Below are 15,419 nucleotides of genomic sequence, written 5' to 3'. Positions count from 1 at the left end.
GTTATGGTAATAATTGAATTTCAGGAATTTCAGGCTGTGGGAATGAGTCCTAGTCTAAGAATACTCTCCCATTTGGAATAGCATCTCTGGAATGGGGTCTATGTATCTGTCTATGAAAATCAGGATATTGCTTCATGTGTCCATCAACATCACACAAACCCCTACCCCACACCAAACACAAAAGTGAATACATACACCAACACACATGCATGAATGCACACACACACACACACACACACACACCCACACACCCAGGTTGGCAGTAGGTACCTGATGGGTCCTGGGGCAGGTGTCCCTCTACCCCGTGCTGTAGGTAGTTTGCCCCTCACCGTTGGCACCTTGGCATCCTCTGAGCCACCATTCAGGTACGTTAGCTCCTGCAGCTGCGCCTGTCGGATCTCATCATTGTAATCCTGCACACACACCCACACACACCCTTTTAATTACAGCGTATTAAATTACGCCTTTATCTCCAGGGTTACAGCCCTGTAGGAATATCTAATTAATGTACTTTACAGTGCTGCTGTGACCAACCGGTGTGTGTGTGTGTGTGTGTGTGTGTGTGTGTGTGTGTGTGTGTGTGTGTGTGTGTGTGTGTGTGTGTGTGTGTGTGTGTGTGTGTGTGTGTGATGTTGCCGTGACCGCTGCTCCTCAGGCAGAGCAACACACTCCTGATCCCCTGTTGATAAAACCCAGGAACACCATTTGTGTCTTTATCGTCGAACACAGTCGTCTTCAATGGAACGTAGCAATTAATATGGAAATCAGCGTTTAATCATACTGCCATGGAGACGATTGTCTTCTGTCTCCTCCATATCAACACATCACTGTGTATTTGTGAGGGAAATTAAAAGATGTAATTAATGACCGGAAATAAATCATCATGGCTCAGAATGAGACTGGAAATATTACACATAAAAGCATGGGATGGAGAGATCCTACTATCCTTCCATAATAGCATGGGATGTAGAGATCCTACTATCCTTCCATAATAGCATGGGATGTAGAGATCCTACTATCCTTCCATAATAGCATGGGATGTAGAGATCCTACTATCCTTCCATAATAGCATGGGATGTAGAGATCCTACTATCCTTCCATAATAGCATGGAATGGAGAGATCCTACTATCCTTCCATAATAGCATGGAATGGAGAGATCCTACTATCCTTCCATAATAGCATGGAATGGAGAGATCCTACTATCCTTCCATAATAGCATGGAATGGAGAGATCCTACTATCCTTCCATAATAGCATGGAATGGAGAGATCCTACTATCCTTCCATAATAGCATGGAATGGAGAGATCCTACTATCCTTCCATAATAGCATGGAATGGAGAGATCCTACTATCCTTCCATAATAGCATGGAATGGAGAGATCCTACTATCCTTCCATAATAGCATGGAATGGAGAGATCCTACTATCCTTCCATAATAGCATGGAATGGAGAGATCCTACTATCCTTCCATAATAGCATGGGATAAATCAGTCATCCATAATACATGGAGTAAGAGTAAATAAGCCTGATGCATGGGAGTTCCAGAGAGGGTTAGGCTGTGCTGAGTGCTTCCTGTCTGACTATGTTACTCTGCTATTCAGCTTAGTCAGCTATCCCCATGACTTCCCTTCTCTCACAGGGGCGTGCATCCAATCAGACAACCCAGAGTCTGTTACTGATTCAGCTGCTTCAGCCGGCTGACTGGTTGTGACTGGACTGGACCAGACTAGACTTCTGCCACTTATTACTATGGTATAACCTTAATTATAAACTGGGTGGTTCGAGACCTGAATGCAGATTGGCTGAAAGCCGAAGTATATGAGGCCGTCAACCACATGTATGACAAAACTTTTTTTTTTACTGTGCTAATTACGTTGGTAACCAGTTTATAATAGCAATAAGGCACCTCTGGAGTTTGTGGCTAAGGTTGCGTTGCGTCGTGCCTAAGAACAGCCCTTAGCCGCGGTATATTGGCCATATACCACACCCCCTCGTGCCTTATTGCTTAAGTATACCATGTGTATGACAAAACATTCATTTTTACTGCTCTAATTACATTGGTAATCCGTTTAAAATAGCAAAAAGGGCAGTATCCAGCCTCTCCGCGTTGCGTCGTGATTAAGAACAGCCCTTAGCCATGGTATGTTGGCCCTATACCACACCTCCTCGGGCCTTATTGCTTAACTGTACTATTTGGGTGTTCAGTGTGGACACAGGCACATAGTCTAGACATATGTTGGACAAAAGAAGCAGAGTAGCTAGCTAGCTGTTGTATTTTGTTGATATGTTGTAAGAGAACAGGGTAAGAGTAATGAGTGTGTGGGTGTCAGTACGCACCGGTATGAGGAACTTCTTGATCTCCTCCAGTGCATGACCCATCCTATTGTAGGCCTCTGCAGGGGGAGCGAACACTTCTATGAGGACATGGAGGTCCTCGTTCAGGTGCTGATATTTGGCCTCTCCGCTCTTCCGTAGCTCTTCCTCCTGGTGGAAGAAAAATCAATGAAGTATATTAATAAAGCCCTCTTTACACCTGAAGTTGTCACAAAGTGTTGTAACTCGGTCTATTATAAAGTCACCTCAGTTACTCCTCACAGTTTATATCATCCACACAGGATCAGCAAGACTGATCCAGCTAATCTGTTTGACTGGATTATTGAATTTAATTAGGACTGTCAGAGTTAATCAGTTAACTCCAATTTAAGTGCACAAATTTTTTACATTGTGATGAATCGCATTGTCTGAAAGCATTCAAAATACACTGTAAACATCCAAATAAATATACCGTGTATATAGCTAAAAACAACAATGCTAACCGTTACTTTGGACAAAATCAAGACATCAATATTATTGTATGCTTTTTGTATAAATAAATCTTAAATTATAGCTCAATTTCAGCAAATCCTGTGATTAACTTTAAAATTTTTTATTGTTTGACAACCACAATATTGATTAGACCTCTAATGCCACAAAGGAGTGCAACATTGTATACTGTACATGTAATACCTACTACATGTAATACATACTACAGTATGGTGTAAATAGGTGATATAGGCCAAGATAGATCCCAATGGGCCATATCATCCAGAAAGAAACAGGCCAATATGTTAATTGAAGGGCCAAACCCTAAGTAAAACTACAGCACAGACAACAATATGAGGTTTATAGACACCCCGGTTTCCTCATCTGAACAAAACCCTGCTCTTCTCTAGTGTTGTTCCTCTACTCTGCTAGCTACTGAGAACTTTCTTCTCCCTCCTCCACTGGAATCATGCAATGCATGCACACACACACACACACACACACACACACACACACACACACACACACACACACACACACACACACACACACACATACACACACATACGCACACACACACACACACACACACACACACACACACACACACACACACACACACACACACACACACACACACACACACACACACACACACAGACATACACACACATACGCACACACTCACACACACTTCCCTCCTCTAGAAACACCATGCAAGGCAAAGCCTCTGATGTGATGTCATTTAATTATAAATAACCAGGTTTTAAGAGAGCCTGTGGTATGTTAATGAGATGCAAATTTCTCTCATAAATCTGTGTTTTACGAGGAAGAGGCTCCTCTGTGTATACTGTCTGGAGTACCTCTACTGATGGAGCTGCCAGCGTGTGTGTGTGTGTGTGTGTGTGTGTGTGTGTGTGTGTGTGTGTGTGTGTGTGTGTGTGTGTGTGTGTGTGTGTGTGTGTGTGTGTGTGTGTGTGTGTGTGTGTGGCCCCTCACATAGCTCGGATAAGAGACATCAATTACACACACACACACACACACACACACACACACACACACACACACACACACACACACACACACACACACACACACACACACACACACACACACACACACACACACACTGTCTTCCTATAGGTGCCCAGCAGCCCATGGCAGGAGATTACAGCTGTCACCTCCTCTATCTCCTCCAAGCATCTCCTCTCTTGTTGATATTCCTCATAGAGAATCTGTTTATGTTCCTCACTGTAAAACTGGTTATCAAACAGCCATTCTCTTCCCAAAAACAGAGGCACAAAGAAGCACAGAGCCTGAGACAACAGCGTGAGAGTCCATAGGAACTACATAGAAAAGAAAGTTTGGCTCAGAGAATGACATGTTTGAGGGCTGTTAGTTGTTGCAGATGATGCCTTGCTATGCAACCTGAATGACAGGAGGATGACACGACAGCAACAACATGGATGATGTGTATTGGGATGACTTCTTACAGACTGAGAGGTCTGACAGAGGACAAGGAAGCCCAAGTCAACAACTAGATGTAATTTCATCATCCATTTTAAGCTCCACTAGCCTTTGTTTCCATAACACTAACCTTGAACCCAGAAGCATACGCCTCCCTAAACATCACCCAGCCCAAGGAATGTACAATAAAGCAACTTCAGGACAGAGACTCTGAATGCTTCTCTATCTTATTGGCTATAAGAGTCTATGGCGACAATGCTGGGATGTCAGGGGTGACATCAGCTCCGCACTCAGAAGCAGAGGAGGAGAAGGGAGACGCCTGATGCAGCCTGTTGCAGTGGTGTCCTTCCTTTGATCCTTTCATTGATACTCCTCTGTGTAACTGACCATGACAATCTTGGCCAAATATTGGAGGAATTCTATGAGAGTTCTATGCATTGCAATAAGGCATACACTGAGGCTGAGCTTTTACCCACCTCCAACTGGATTGCAGGGAGGTAGCTATAAGAACACAGCTGTATCCATACAATTAGAATTTGGTGCTAGAATTGCGCCTCTTCATCCTAGAAAACGTCTTGCATAATACAGGCCTCTCACTGCAAAACAAACTCTGAAGAAAACTGCACAACATGAGCTTCTCAGGACGCATAACTTGTCTGAAAAGTAAGGTGCATGAAGGATCTGGAGCAAGCTGTCAATCATAGATCACAAATCTCCCTGGTAAGGTTGTGGAGGAGGTGTGTGAAGCATGCCAAGCTGCGTGTGTGTGTGTGTGTGTGTGTGTGTGTGTGTGTGTGTGTGTGTGTGTGTGTGTGTGTGTGTGTGTGTGTGTGTGGTGTGTGTGTGTGTGTGTGTGTGTGTGTGTGTGTGTGTGTGTGTGTGTGTGTGTGTGTGTGTGCGTGCCTGCGTGCGTGTGTGTGTGTGTGTGTGTGTGGAAGCTTGCTGAGTCAGCACATCCCCATGACAGATCTGTTCAGCAGGTGTTCCAGAGGTGTGCCGTCAGAGAGAATCGATCACAACAATCTAACAGAACGCTGCTGTGTGGTACTGAAGATCATCGATGTCACATATCACCCATGATGACAAACTGACTGACGGAGAAAGACTGCCACAGAGACAACGAGACAGAACACATCCTCAATAACTCAGCTGGTTATTGATGCCTTTCCACTGAGGGTGTCTGCCTCAATTTACCTGACACAAACAACAGAGAGATAGAGAGACAGAGGGAGCGCGAGAGAGATGACTTGGCCGTTACAGAGAGGTAGAGAGAGGGAATGGGATTGGGCTGTTATCAGATAGAGAGAAAGAGAGGGAGCGAAGGGGAGGGGACTTGTCTTTTACTAGATAGAGAGGGAGAGAATGACTTGGCTGTTACCTTCTCTTTGTCTCTCATTGATCCTTTCCCCAGAATGGACATCTTAGTGAGCGTGTCTTCCTGTAGTCTCTTTAGTGAGTTCCCGCGTGGACCCAGCAGTTTGCCCACAAAGTTAAACTAAAACAGAAACACAAGCAGAGAAGCTCAATGAGTATCTGTGCTGATGAGATAAAGACAAAAACATTTGTATGTCAATCAAATGGTGGCTCCAACAGTCTGCTTTTGATGAAATTTAAACAAGAATTGTTGACATGAGAACAATCTTCCTAGTAGCTGGTGTGCATCCCAAATGGCACTCTATTCCATATATAGTGCACTACTTTTGACCAGGGCCCATAGGGTCAAATGTTATGCTCTATATAGGAGAAAAACAAATGTTTTTTTACCTTACAAAAAAGATTGCAGTCTTGAAATTGAAGTAAAAGTGCAGTAACTGCAGTCGACTGATATTTTGGACGCAGTAATTGCAGAATAACAGCAGTATACTGCAGCTTAACTGCAATTATACTGCACCGTAAAAAATTAAACGGTGTTATTTTGGATGCAGTTATACTGCACTCTGACTGCATTCTTTCTGCCTTTGACAACTAACAAACATAATCCAAACAATTATAACAGCATTATGTGAAATGAAGAGGCTCAGCATTTGACAGGTCACGTTCAAATAGTACATCATCTTTTCAACATGTCAAGTTTTATAAAATACCACAGTTTGCCTTTATATGTCAATGTCATCCCTGTTTAAATGCTCTGCAAAAGTCACATAGAGTGCCCTTGCTATTTTCATATAGCTGTTGACTGTTAAGTGACAATGTTTAAGGTCATGCAAAGACCAAAACAGAGAGAGTAGATGGACACGAAAAAGAGAGGAGGGAGAGAGAAAAGAGAGAGAAAGAGCAAAGAGAGAGAGGGAGAATGAGAGCAGAGAGAGGAAAGTGAGAGAGAGAAAAGAGAGAGAAAGAGAGCAAAAGAGGAAAGAGAGAAAAGAGAGAGCGGAAAGAGAGAGAGAGAGAGAGCGAGAGAGAGAGAGAAAAGAGAGAGAGAGAGAGAGAGAGAGAGAGAGAGAGAGAGAAAAGAGAGAGAAAGAGAGCAAAGAGAGAGAGGAAAGAGAGAGAAAGAGAGAGAAAAGAGAGCGAAAGAGCAAAGAGAGAGAGAGAGAGAGCGAGAGAGAGAGAGAAAAGAGAGAGAGAGAGAGAGAGAGAGAAAAGAGAGAGAAAGAGAGCAAAGAGAGAGAGAGGAAAGAGAGAGAAAGAGAAAGAGAGAGAAAAGAGAGCGAAAGAGCAGAGAGAGAGAAGAAAGAGAGAGAGAGAGAGAAAGAGAGAGAGAGAAAAGAGAGCGAAAGAGAGCAAAGAGAGAGAGGAAAGAGAGAGAGAGAAAGAGAAAGAAAGAAAGCAAAGAGAGAGAGAGAGGAAAGAGAGAGAGAGAGAGTGTGCAGGGAGAGAGAGATAAAGCAGGTAGAGAGGGAGATAGAGGGTACAGAGTACAGAGCTTGTTCTCTTCTGCTCACCATCTCTCTCTCCGTTTAACGGTGAGTTATACAGCTGTCTCCTACATCTCTATGGGTCATTAATTAGTGGACAGGATAGACAAAAAAACCTGCCCTATTTTGTTCTACACCTTACCTATGGTTTCTGTGTCTCCTGCCTGTTATTCTATCAAAACAGTAACTGTCATTGCCATGGTCATTAACTGTGATTGTCATGGTCATTAACTGTCATTGCCATGGTCGGTAACTATCATTGCCATGGTCATTAACTGTCATTGCCATGGTCAGTAACTATCCCTACCATGGTCAGTAACTGTCCTTGCCATGGTCAGTAACTGTCCTTGCCATGGTCATTAACTGTCATTGCCTTGGTCAGTAACTGTCATTCCCATGGTCAGTAACTGTCCTTGCCATGGTCAGTAACTGTCATTGCCTTGGTCAGTAACTGTCATTGTCATGGTCATTAACTGCCATTGCCATGGTCAGTAACTGTCATTGCCATGGTCAGTAACTGTCCTTGCCATGGTCAGTAACTGTCATTTCCTTGGTCAGTAACTGTCATTGTCATGGTCATTAACTGCCATTGCCATGGTCAGTAACTGTCATTGCCATGGTCAGTAACTGTCCTTGCCATGGTCAGTAACTGTCATTGCCTTGGTCAGTAACTGTCATTGTCATGGTCATTAACTGCCATTGCCATGGTCAGTAACTGTCATTGCCATGGTCAGTAACTGTCCTTGCCATGGTCAGTAACTGTCATTGCCTTGGTCAGTAACCGTCGTTGTCATGGTCAGTAACTGTCATTGCCATGGTCAGTAACTGTCATTCCCATGGTCAGTAACTGTCCTTGCCATGGTCAGTAACTGTCCTTGCCATGGTCAGTAACTGTCATTGCCTTGGTCAGTAACTGTCGTTGTCATGGTCATTAACTGTCATTGCCATGGTCAGTAACTGTCCTTGCCATGGTCAGTAACCGTCATTGCCTTGGTCAGTAACTGTCATTGTCATAGTCATTAAGTGTCATTGCCATGGTCATTAACTGTCCTTGCCATGGTCATTAAAAAGTTCCAAGGTTGCATTCAGACGTCCATTGTCCTCGTCTTGTCGTGTCCCGAGTATTTATATATTTACATCTTGTCTTCGCATATCTTTTTATATATTTTTTTTCTAAAAACTCAACCTCAAAACACTCTACAGCAACTGGCCTCATCAATTAAAAAAAAAGTATTATTTACCTCAAATCTGAAATCCACAACAGAAGCTAGCCAGAAGTTAGCCAGTTCACTAGTTAACGTTAGAATTCAGCTAACCATGGTTGGCGGTCATCAGCTGTCCCTTAGCTCGAAAAGCTATCGCCAGTTTTGTACAACGCGAAACAGACCAGAGCATACCGGACCTATTTTCTCTCCATATCCCCGGATACCTACCGCAAGCTCTGGACATTTACATCTGGATCTTGCAGCTAGCTAGCTGCTATCCGAGTGACTATTGGCTAACGTCGGTCCCGGAGCTAACATCAATTATTCCGGAGCTAGCCAGCTGAAGAGTTCCATCAGCCACTCCTGGGCTACAATCACATATCCGGACCAGTTTTACTGCCGATGTGGAACCCCTTCACGACTGGACTACGAACGTTATCTGCCCGAGGGAGTTATCCAACTGGCCCCTCCGTCGCGACGTAACCTGAACGCCCATCTGCGGCCCGTTAATTGTTAGCTGTCTTATCTGCTGCTATCTGAATAGGTCTATCGGACAATTTTCTTGGGCCACTATAACTATAACTATTTTGCCAATTGGATTGGTCCCCTCTACCCCACGGAACCCCACTAATCTTCCCGACGGAAACGCACAAGGTGGCTAAAAATCAGACCTCCCTCCATCTTCTGCCAGCTTGCTACCTATGGCCCGGCTAGCTGTCTGAATCTCACTGGACCCTTATGATCACTCGGCTAAGCATGCCTCTCCTTAATGTCAATATGCCTTGTCCATAGCTGTTCTGGTTAGTGTTTATTGGCTTATTTCACTGTAGAGCCTCTAACCCTGCTCATTATACCTTATCCAACCTTTCAGTTCCACCACCCACACATGCTATGACATCTTCTGGTTTCAATGATGGTTCTAGAGACAAAATCTCTCTCATCATCACTCAATGCCTAGGTTTACCTCCACTGTATTCACATCCTACCATATCTTTGTCTGTACATTATACCTTGAAGCTATTTTATCGCCCCAGAAACCTGCTTCTTTTACTCTCTATTCCGGACGTCATAGATGACCAATTCTCATAGCTTTTAGCCGTACCCTTATCCTACTCCTCCTCTGCTCCTCTGGCGATGTAGAGGTGAATCCAGGCCCTGCAGTGCCTAGCTCCACTCCTATTCCCCAGGCGCTCTCTTTTGATGACTTCTGTAACCGTAATAGCCTTGGTTTCATCCATGTTAACATTAGAAGCCTCCTCCCTAAGTTTGTTTTATTCACTGCTTTAGCACACTCTGCCAACCCGGATGTACTAGCCATGTCTGAATCCTGGCTTAGGAAGTCCACCAAAAACTGAAATCTTCATCCCTAACTACAACATTTTCAGACAAGATAGAATGGCTAAAGGGGGCAGTGTTGCAATCTACTGCAGGGATAGCCTACAGAGTTCTGTCCTACTATCCAGGTCTGTACCCAAACAATTTGAACTTCTACTTTTAAAAATCCATCTCTCTAAAAACAAGTCTCTCACCGTTGCCGCCTGCTATAGACCACCCTCTGCCCCCAGCTGTGCTGATTGCCCCCCATCTATCTTCAGAGCTCGTGCTGCTAGGTGACCTAAACTGGGACATGCTTAACACCCCAGCCATACTACAATCTAAGCTTGATGCCCTCAATCTCACACAAACTATCAATGAACCTACCAGGTACCACCCCAAAGCCGTAAACATGGGCACCCTCATAGATATCATCCTAACCAACTTGCCCTCTAAATACACCTCTGCTGTTTTCAACCAAGATCTCAGCGATCACTGCCTCATTGCCTGCATCCATAATTGGTCAGCGGTCAAACGACCTCCACTCATCACTGTCAAACGCTCCCTGAAACACTTCAGCGAGCAGGCCTTTCTAATCGACCTGGCCCGGGTATCCTGGAAGGATATTGACCTCATCCCATCAGTAGAGGATGCCTGGTTATTTTTTTTAAATGCCTTCCTCACCATCTTAAATAAGCATGCCCCATTCAAGAAATTTAGAACCAGGAACAGATATAGCCCTTGGTTCTCTCCAGACCTGACTGCCCTTAACCAACACAAAAACATCCTGTGGCGTTCTGCATTAGCATCGAACAGCCCCCGTGATATGCAACTTTTCAGGGAAGTTAGAAACCAATATACACAGGCAGTTAGAAAAGCCAAGGCTAGCTTTTTCAAGCAGAAATTTGCTTCCTGCAACACAAACTCAAAAAAGTTCTGGGACACTGTAAAGTCCATGGAGAATAAGAACACCTCTTCCCAGCTGCCCGCTGCACTGAGGATAGGAAACTCTTGTCACCACCGATAAATCCACTATAATTTAGAGTTTCAATAAGCATTTTTCTACGGCTGGCCATGCTTTCCACCTGGCTACCCCTACCATGGTCAACAGCATTGCACCCCCCACAGCTACTCGCCCAAGCCTTCCCCATTTCTCCTTCTCCCAAATCCAGTCAGCTGATGTTCTGAAAGAGCTGCAAAATCTGGAGCCCTACAAATCAGCTGGGCTAGACAATCTGGACCTTTTCTTTGTAAAGTTATCTGCTGAAATTGTTGCAACCCCTATTACTAGCCTGTTCAACTTCTCTTTTGTGTCGTCTGAGATTCCCAAAGATTGGAAAGCAGCTGTGGTCATCCCCCTCTTCAAAGGGGGGGACACTCTTGACCCAAACTGCTACAGACCTATATCTATCCTACCCTGCCTTTCTAAGGTCTTCGAAAGCCAAGTCAACAAACAGATTACCAACCATTTCGAATCCCACCGCACCTTATCCGCTATACAATCTGGTTTCAGAGCTGGTTATGGGTGCACCTCAGCCACGCTCAAGGTCCAAAACGATATTGTAACCGCCATCGATAAGAAACAATACTGTGCAGCCGTATTCATTGACCTGGCCAAGGCTTTCGACTCTGTCAATCACCACATCCTCATCGGCAGACTTGATAGCCTTGGTTTCTCAAATGATTGCCTCGCCTGGTACACCAACTACTTCTCTGATAGAGTTCAATGTGTGAAATCGGATGGCCTGTTGTCCGGGCCTCTGGTAGTCTCTATGGGGGTGCCACAGGGTTCAATTCTTGGGCCCACTCTCTTCTCTGTGTACATCAATGATATCGCTCTTGCTGCTGGTGAGTCTCTGATCCATCTCTACGCAGACGACACCATTCTGTATACTTCTGGCCCTTCTTTAGACACTGTGTTAACATTTTAAGGTATAGGGGGCAGTATTTTCAATTTCGGATGAAAAGCATGCCCAGAGTAAACTGCCTAATACTTGGGCCCAGAGTCAAACGTGCATATTATTAGTAGATTTGGATAGAAAACACTCTGAAGTTTCTAAAACTGTTTGAATGATGTCTGTGAGTATAACAGAACTCATACGGCAGGCAAAAACCTGAGAAAAATCCAACCAGGAAGTGGGAAATCTGATGCTTGTAGTCTTTTCAAGTCATTGCCTATCTAACACACAGTGACTTAGGGTTCATTTTGCACTTCCTAAGGCTTCCACTAGATGTCAGCAGTCTTTAGAACCTTGTTTCGGGCTTTTGCAGTGAACAGAGAGCGAACAAGAAGGCCGGGAAGTTGGTGACTCAGAAAATGACATGAGTTCATTGGCGCGCGTTCACATGATGAGGTAGCTGTGTTCCATAACGTTTTTCAAGACATTGGAATCGTCCGGTTGGAATATTATAGAAGTTTTATGTTAAAAAGGCCCTAAAGATTGATACTATACAACGTTTGACATGTTTCTACGAACGTAAATATAACTTTTTTTGACCTTTCGTCGTGAAATTTTCGGCGAGCTTCCTACATTTGGAGTAGCTTACTGAACGCGCAAACAACAAGGAGGTATTTGGACATAAATTATGGACTTTATCAAACAAAACAACATTTATTGTGGACCTGGCATTCCTGGAAGATCCTTCTGATGAAGATCATCAAAGGTAAGTGAATATTTATAATGCTATTTATGATTTTAGATGATTCTAAAATGGCGGGTATCTGTATTGCCTGATGTATTTTTCTGAGCGCCGTATTCAGATTATTGCAAAGTGTGCTTTCCCCGTGAAGCTTTTTTGAAATCTGTCACAGCGGTTGCATTAACCTGTTATGGCTAGGGGGCAGTATTTTCACGGCTGGATAAAAAACGTACCCGATTTAATCTGGTTACTACTCCTGCCCAGTAACTAGAATATGCATATAATTATTGGCTTTGGATAGAAAACACTCCAAAGTTTCTAAAACTGTTTGAATGGTGTCTGTGAGTATAACAGAACTCAAATGGCAGGTCAAAACCTGAGAGATTCCTTTACAGGAAGTGGCCTGTCTGACCATTTCTTGAACTTCTTTGCCATCTCTATCTTTTACAAAGGATCTCTGCTCTAACGTGACACTTCCTACGTCTTCCATAGGCACTCAGAGCCCGGGAAAAACCTGAAGGTCGTCATCCCAGCCCCAGGCTGAAACACATTATCGCCTTTCTCAAGTGGCCGATCAAGGGACTGTGGGCTTAGGCGCGTGACCTGGCCGCCCCCGTCTTTGTGATTTTTCCTCTGTTTGCCGAAAAGGAGATTCCCGGTCGGAATATTATCGCTTTTTTACGAGATAAATTGCATAAAAATTGATTTTAAACAGCGGTTGACATGCTTCGAAGTACGGTAATGGAATATTTAGAATTTTTTTGTCACGAATTGCGCCATGCGTGCGACCCTGATTTACCATTTCGGATAGTGTCTGGGACGCACGAATAAAACGCCGCTATTCGGATATAACGATGGATTATTTTGGACCAAACCAACATTTGTTATTGAAGTAGCAGTCCTGGGAGTGCATTCTGACGAAGACAACAAAAGGTAATCAAACTTTTATAATAGTAAATCTGATTTTGGTGAAGGCTAAACTTGCCGGGTGTCTAAATAGCTAGCCCGTGATGGCTGGGCTATGTACTTAGAATATTGCAAAATGTGCTTTCACCAAAAAGCTATTTTAAAATCGGACATATCGAGTGCATAGAGGAGTATTGTATCTATAATTCTTAAAATAATTGTTATGCTTTTTGTGAACGTTTATCGTGAGTAATTTAGTAAATTGTTAGTAAATTCCCCGGAAGTTTGCGGGGGGTATGCTAGTTCTGAACGTCACATGCTAATGTAAAAAGCTGTTTTTTGATATAAATATGAACTTGATTGAACAAAACATGCATGTATTGTATAACATAATGTCCTAGGGTTGTCATCTGATGAAGATCATCAAAGGTTAGTGCTGCATTTAGCTGTCTTCTGGGTTTTTGTGACATTATATGCTAGCTTGAAAAATGGGTGTCTGATTATTTCTGGCTGGGTAGTCTGCTGACATAATCTAATGTTTTGCTTTCGCTGTAAAGCCTTTTTGAAATCGGACAGTGTGGTTAGATAAAGGAGAGTCTTGTCTTTAAAATGCTGTGAAATAGTCATATGTTTGAAAAATTGAAGTTTTTGTATTTTTGAGGAATTTGTAATTCGCGCCACGCCTATCATTGGATATTGGAGCAGGTGTTCCGCTAGTGGAACGTCTAGATGTAAGAGGTTAAGGAGATGTTTATCTATAATTCTTTGAATAACAATTTTATATTTTATCAACGTTTATGAGTATTTTTGTAAATTGTTGTGCTGTCAGTTTTGGAGGCGAAATATTTTCTGAACATCACGCGCCAATATAAAATGGGGTTTTTGGATATAAATATGAACTTTATCGAACAAAACATACATGTATTGTGTAACATTGAGTCCTAGGAGTGTCATCTGATGAAGATCGTCAAAAGTTAGTGCTTAATTTTAGCTGTATTTCTGGTTTTTGTGACCCCTCTCCGGCTTGGAAAATGGCTGTGTGCTTTTTATTGTGTTGGCACTGTCCTAACATAATCTAACTTTATGCTTTCGCCGTAAAGCCTTTTTGAAATTGGACAATGTGGTTGGATTAAGGAGAGGTGTATCTTCAAAATGGTGTAAAATAGTTGTATGTTTGAGAAATTTGAATTATGACATTTTGTTGTTTTGAATTTCCCGCCTTGATATTTCACCAGCTGTGTCCCGCAGGTGTTAACTTCTTTGGGATAGGTGGCAGTATTTTCACGGCCGGATAAAAAACGTACCCGATTTAATCTGGTTACTACTCCTGCCCAGAAACTAGAATATGCATATAATTAGTAGATTTGGATAGAAAACACTCTAAAGTTTCTAAAACTGTTTGAATGGTGTCTGTGAGTATAACAGAACTCATATGGCAGGCCAAAACCTGAGAAGATTCCATGCAGGAAGTGCCCTGTCTGACAATTTCTTGTCCTTCTGTTGCATCTCTATCGAAAATACAGCATCTGTGCTGTAACGTGACATTTTCTAAGGCTTCCATTGGCTCTCTAAAGCCGCCAGAAAGTGGAATGGGGTGTCTGCTGTCTCTGGGCAAAGAACAGCAGCAGAATTTGTAAGTGGTCAGCCTGGGGACAGTGAGACAGGAGATGCGCGGTCACGAGACTACTACATTTTTTTCTGTCAGCCTTTGAATGAATACAACGTTGCCCGGTTGGAATATTATCGCTATTTTACGAGAAAAATAGCATAAAAATTGATTTTAAACAGCGTTTGACATGCTTCTAAGTACGGTAACGGAATATTTGGAAATGTTTCGTCACGAAATGCGCTCGCACGTCACCCTTCGGATAGTGACCTGAACGCACGAACAAAACAGAGCTATTTGAATATAACTATGGATTATTTGGAACCAAAACAACATTTGTTGTTGAAGTAGAAGTCCTGGGAGTGCATTCTGACGAAGAACAGCAAAGGTAATCCAATTTTTCTAATAGTAATTCAGAGTTTAGTGAGTCCCAAACTTGGTGGGTGTTAAAGTAGCTAGCCGTGATGGCCGAGCTATGTACTCAGAATATTGCAAAATGTGCTTTCGCCGAAAAGCTATTTTAAAATCTGACACCGCGATTGCATAAAGGAGTTCTGTATCTATAATTCTTAAAATAATTGTTATGTTTTTTGTAAACGTTTATCGTTTGCGGTGGGTATG

The 15,419-nt window shown here is 43.1% G+C and overlaps 1 protein-coding gene across 2 annotated transcripts in view; it reads right to left on the bottom strand.

Annotated features, from left to right (window-relative positions):
* LOC106570219 (KH domain-containing, RNA-binding, signal transduction-associated protein 3) overlaps window positions 1-15,419 on the bottom strand; it is a 152,438-nt gene that overhangs the window by 52,798 nt on the left and 84,221 nt on the right. For both annotated transcript variants that reach the window (XM_014142306.2, XM_014142307.2), the window contains exons 3-5: window positions 5,648-5,764; window positions 2,338-2,484; window positions 271-413 (exon numbers count right to left, since the gene is read on the bottom strand). In XM_014142306.2, the coding sequence (XP_013997781.1) occupies window positions 271-413; window positions 2,338-2,484; window positions 5,648-5,764 (407 nt within the window). The remainder of the gene's footprint in view (window positions 1-270; window positions 414-2,337; window positions 2,485-5,647; window positions 5,765-15,419) is intronic.

This window comes from Salmo salar, chromosome 14 (genome assembly GCF_965601325.2).
Source record: "Salmo salar chromosome 14, fSalSal1, whole genome shotgun sequence".
NCBI classification, from domain to species: domain Eukaryota; kingdom Metazoa; phylum Chordata; class Actinopteri; order Salmoniformes; family Salmonidae; genus Salmo; species Salmo salar.
This window is presented reverse-complemented; position numbering and strand designations above follow the sequence as displayed.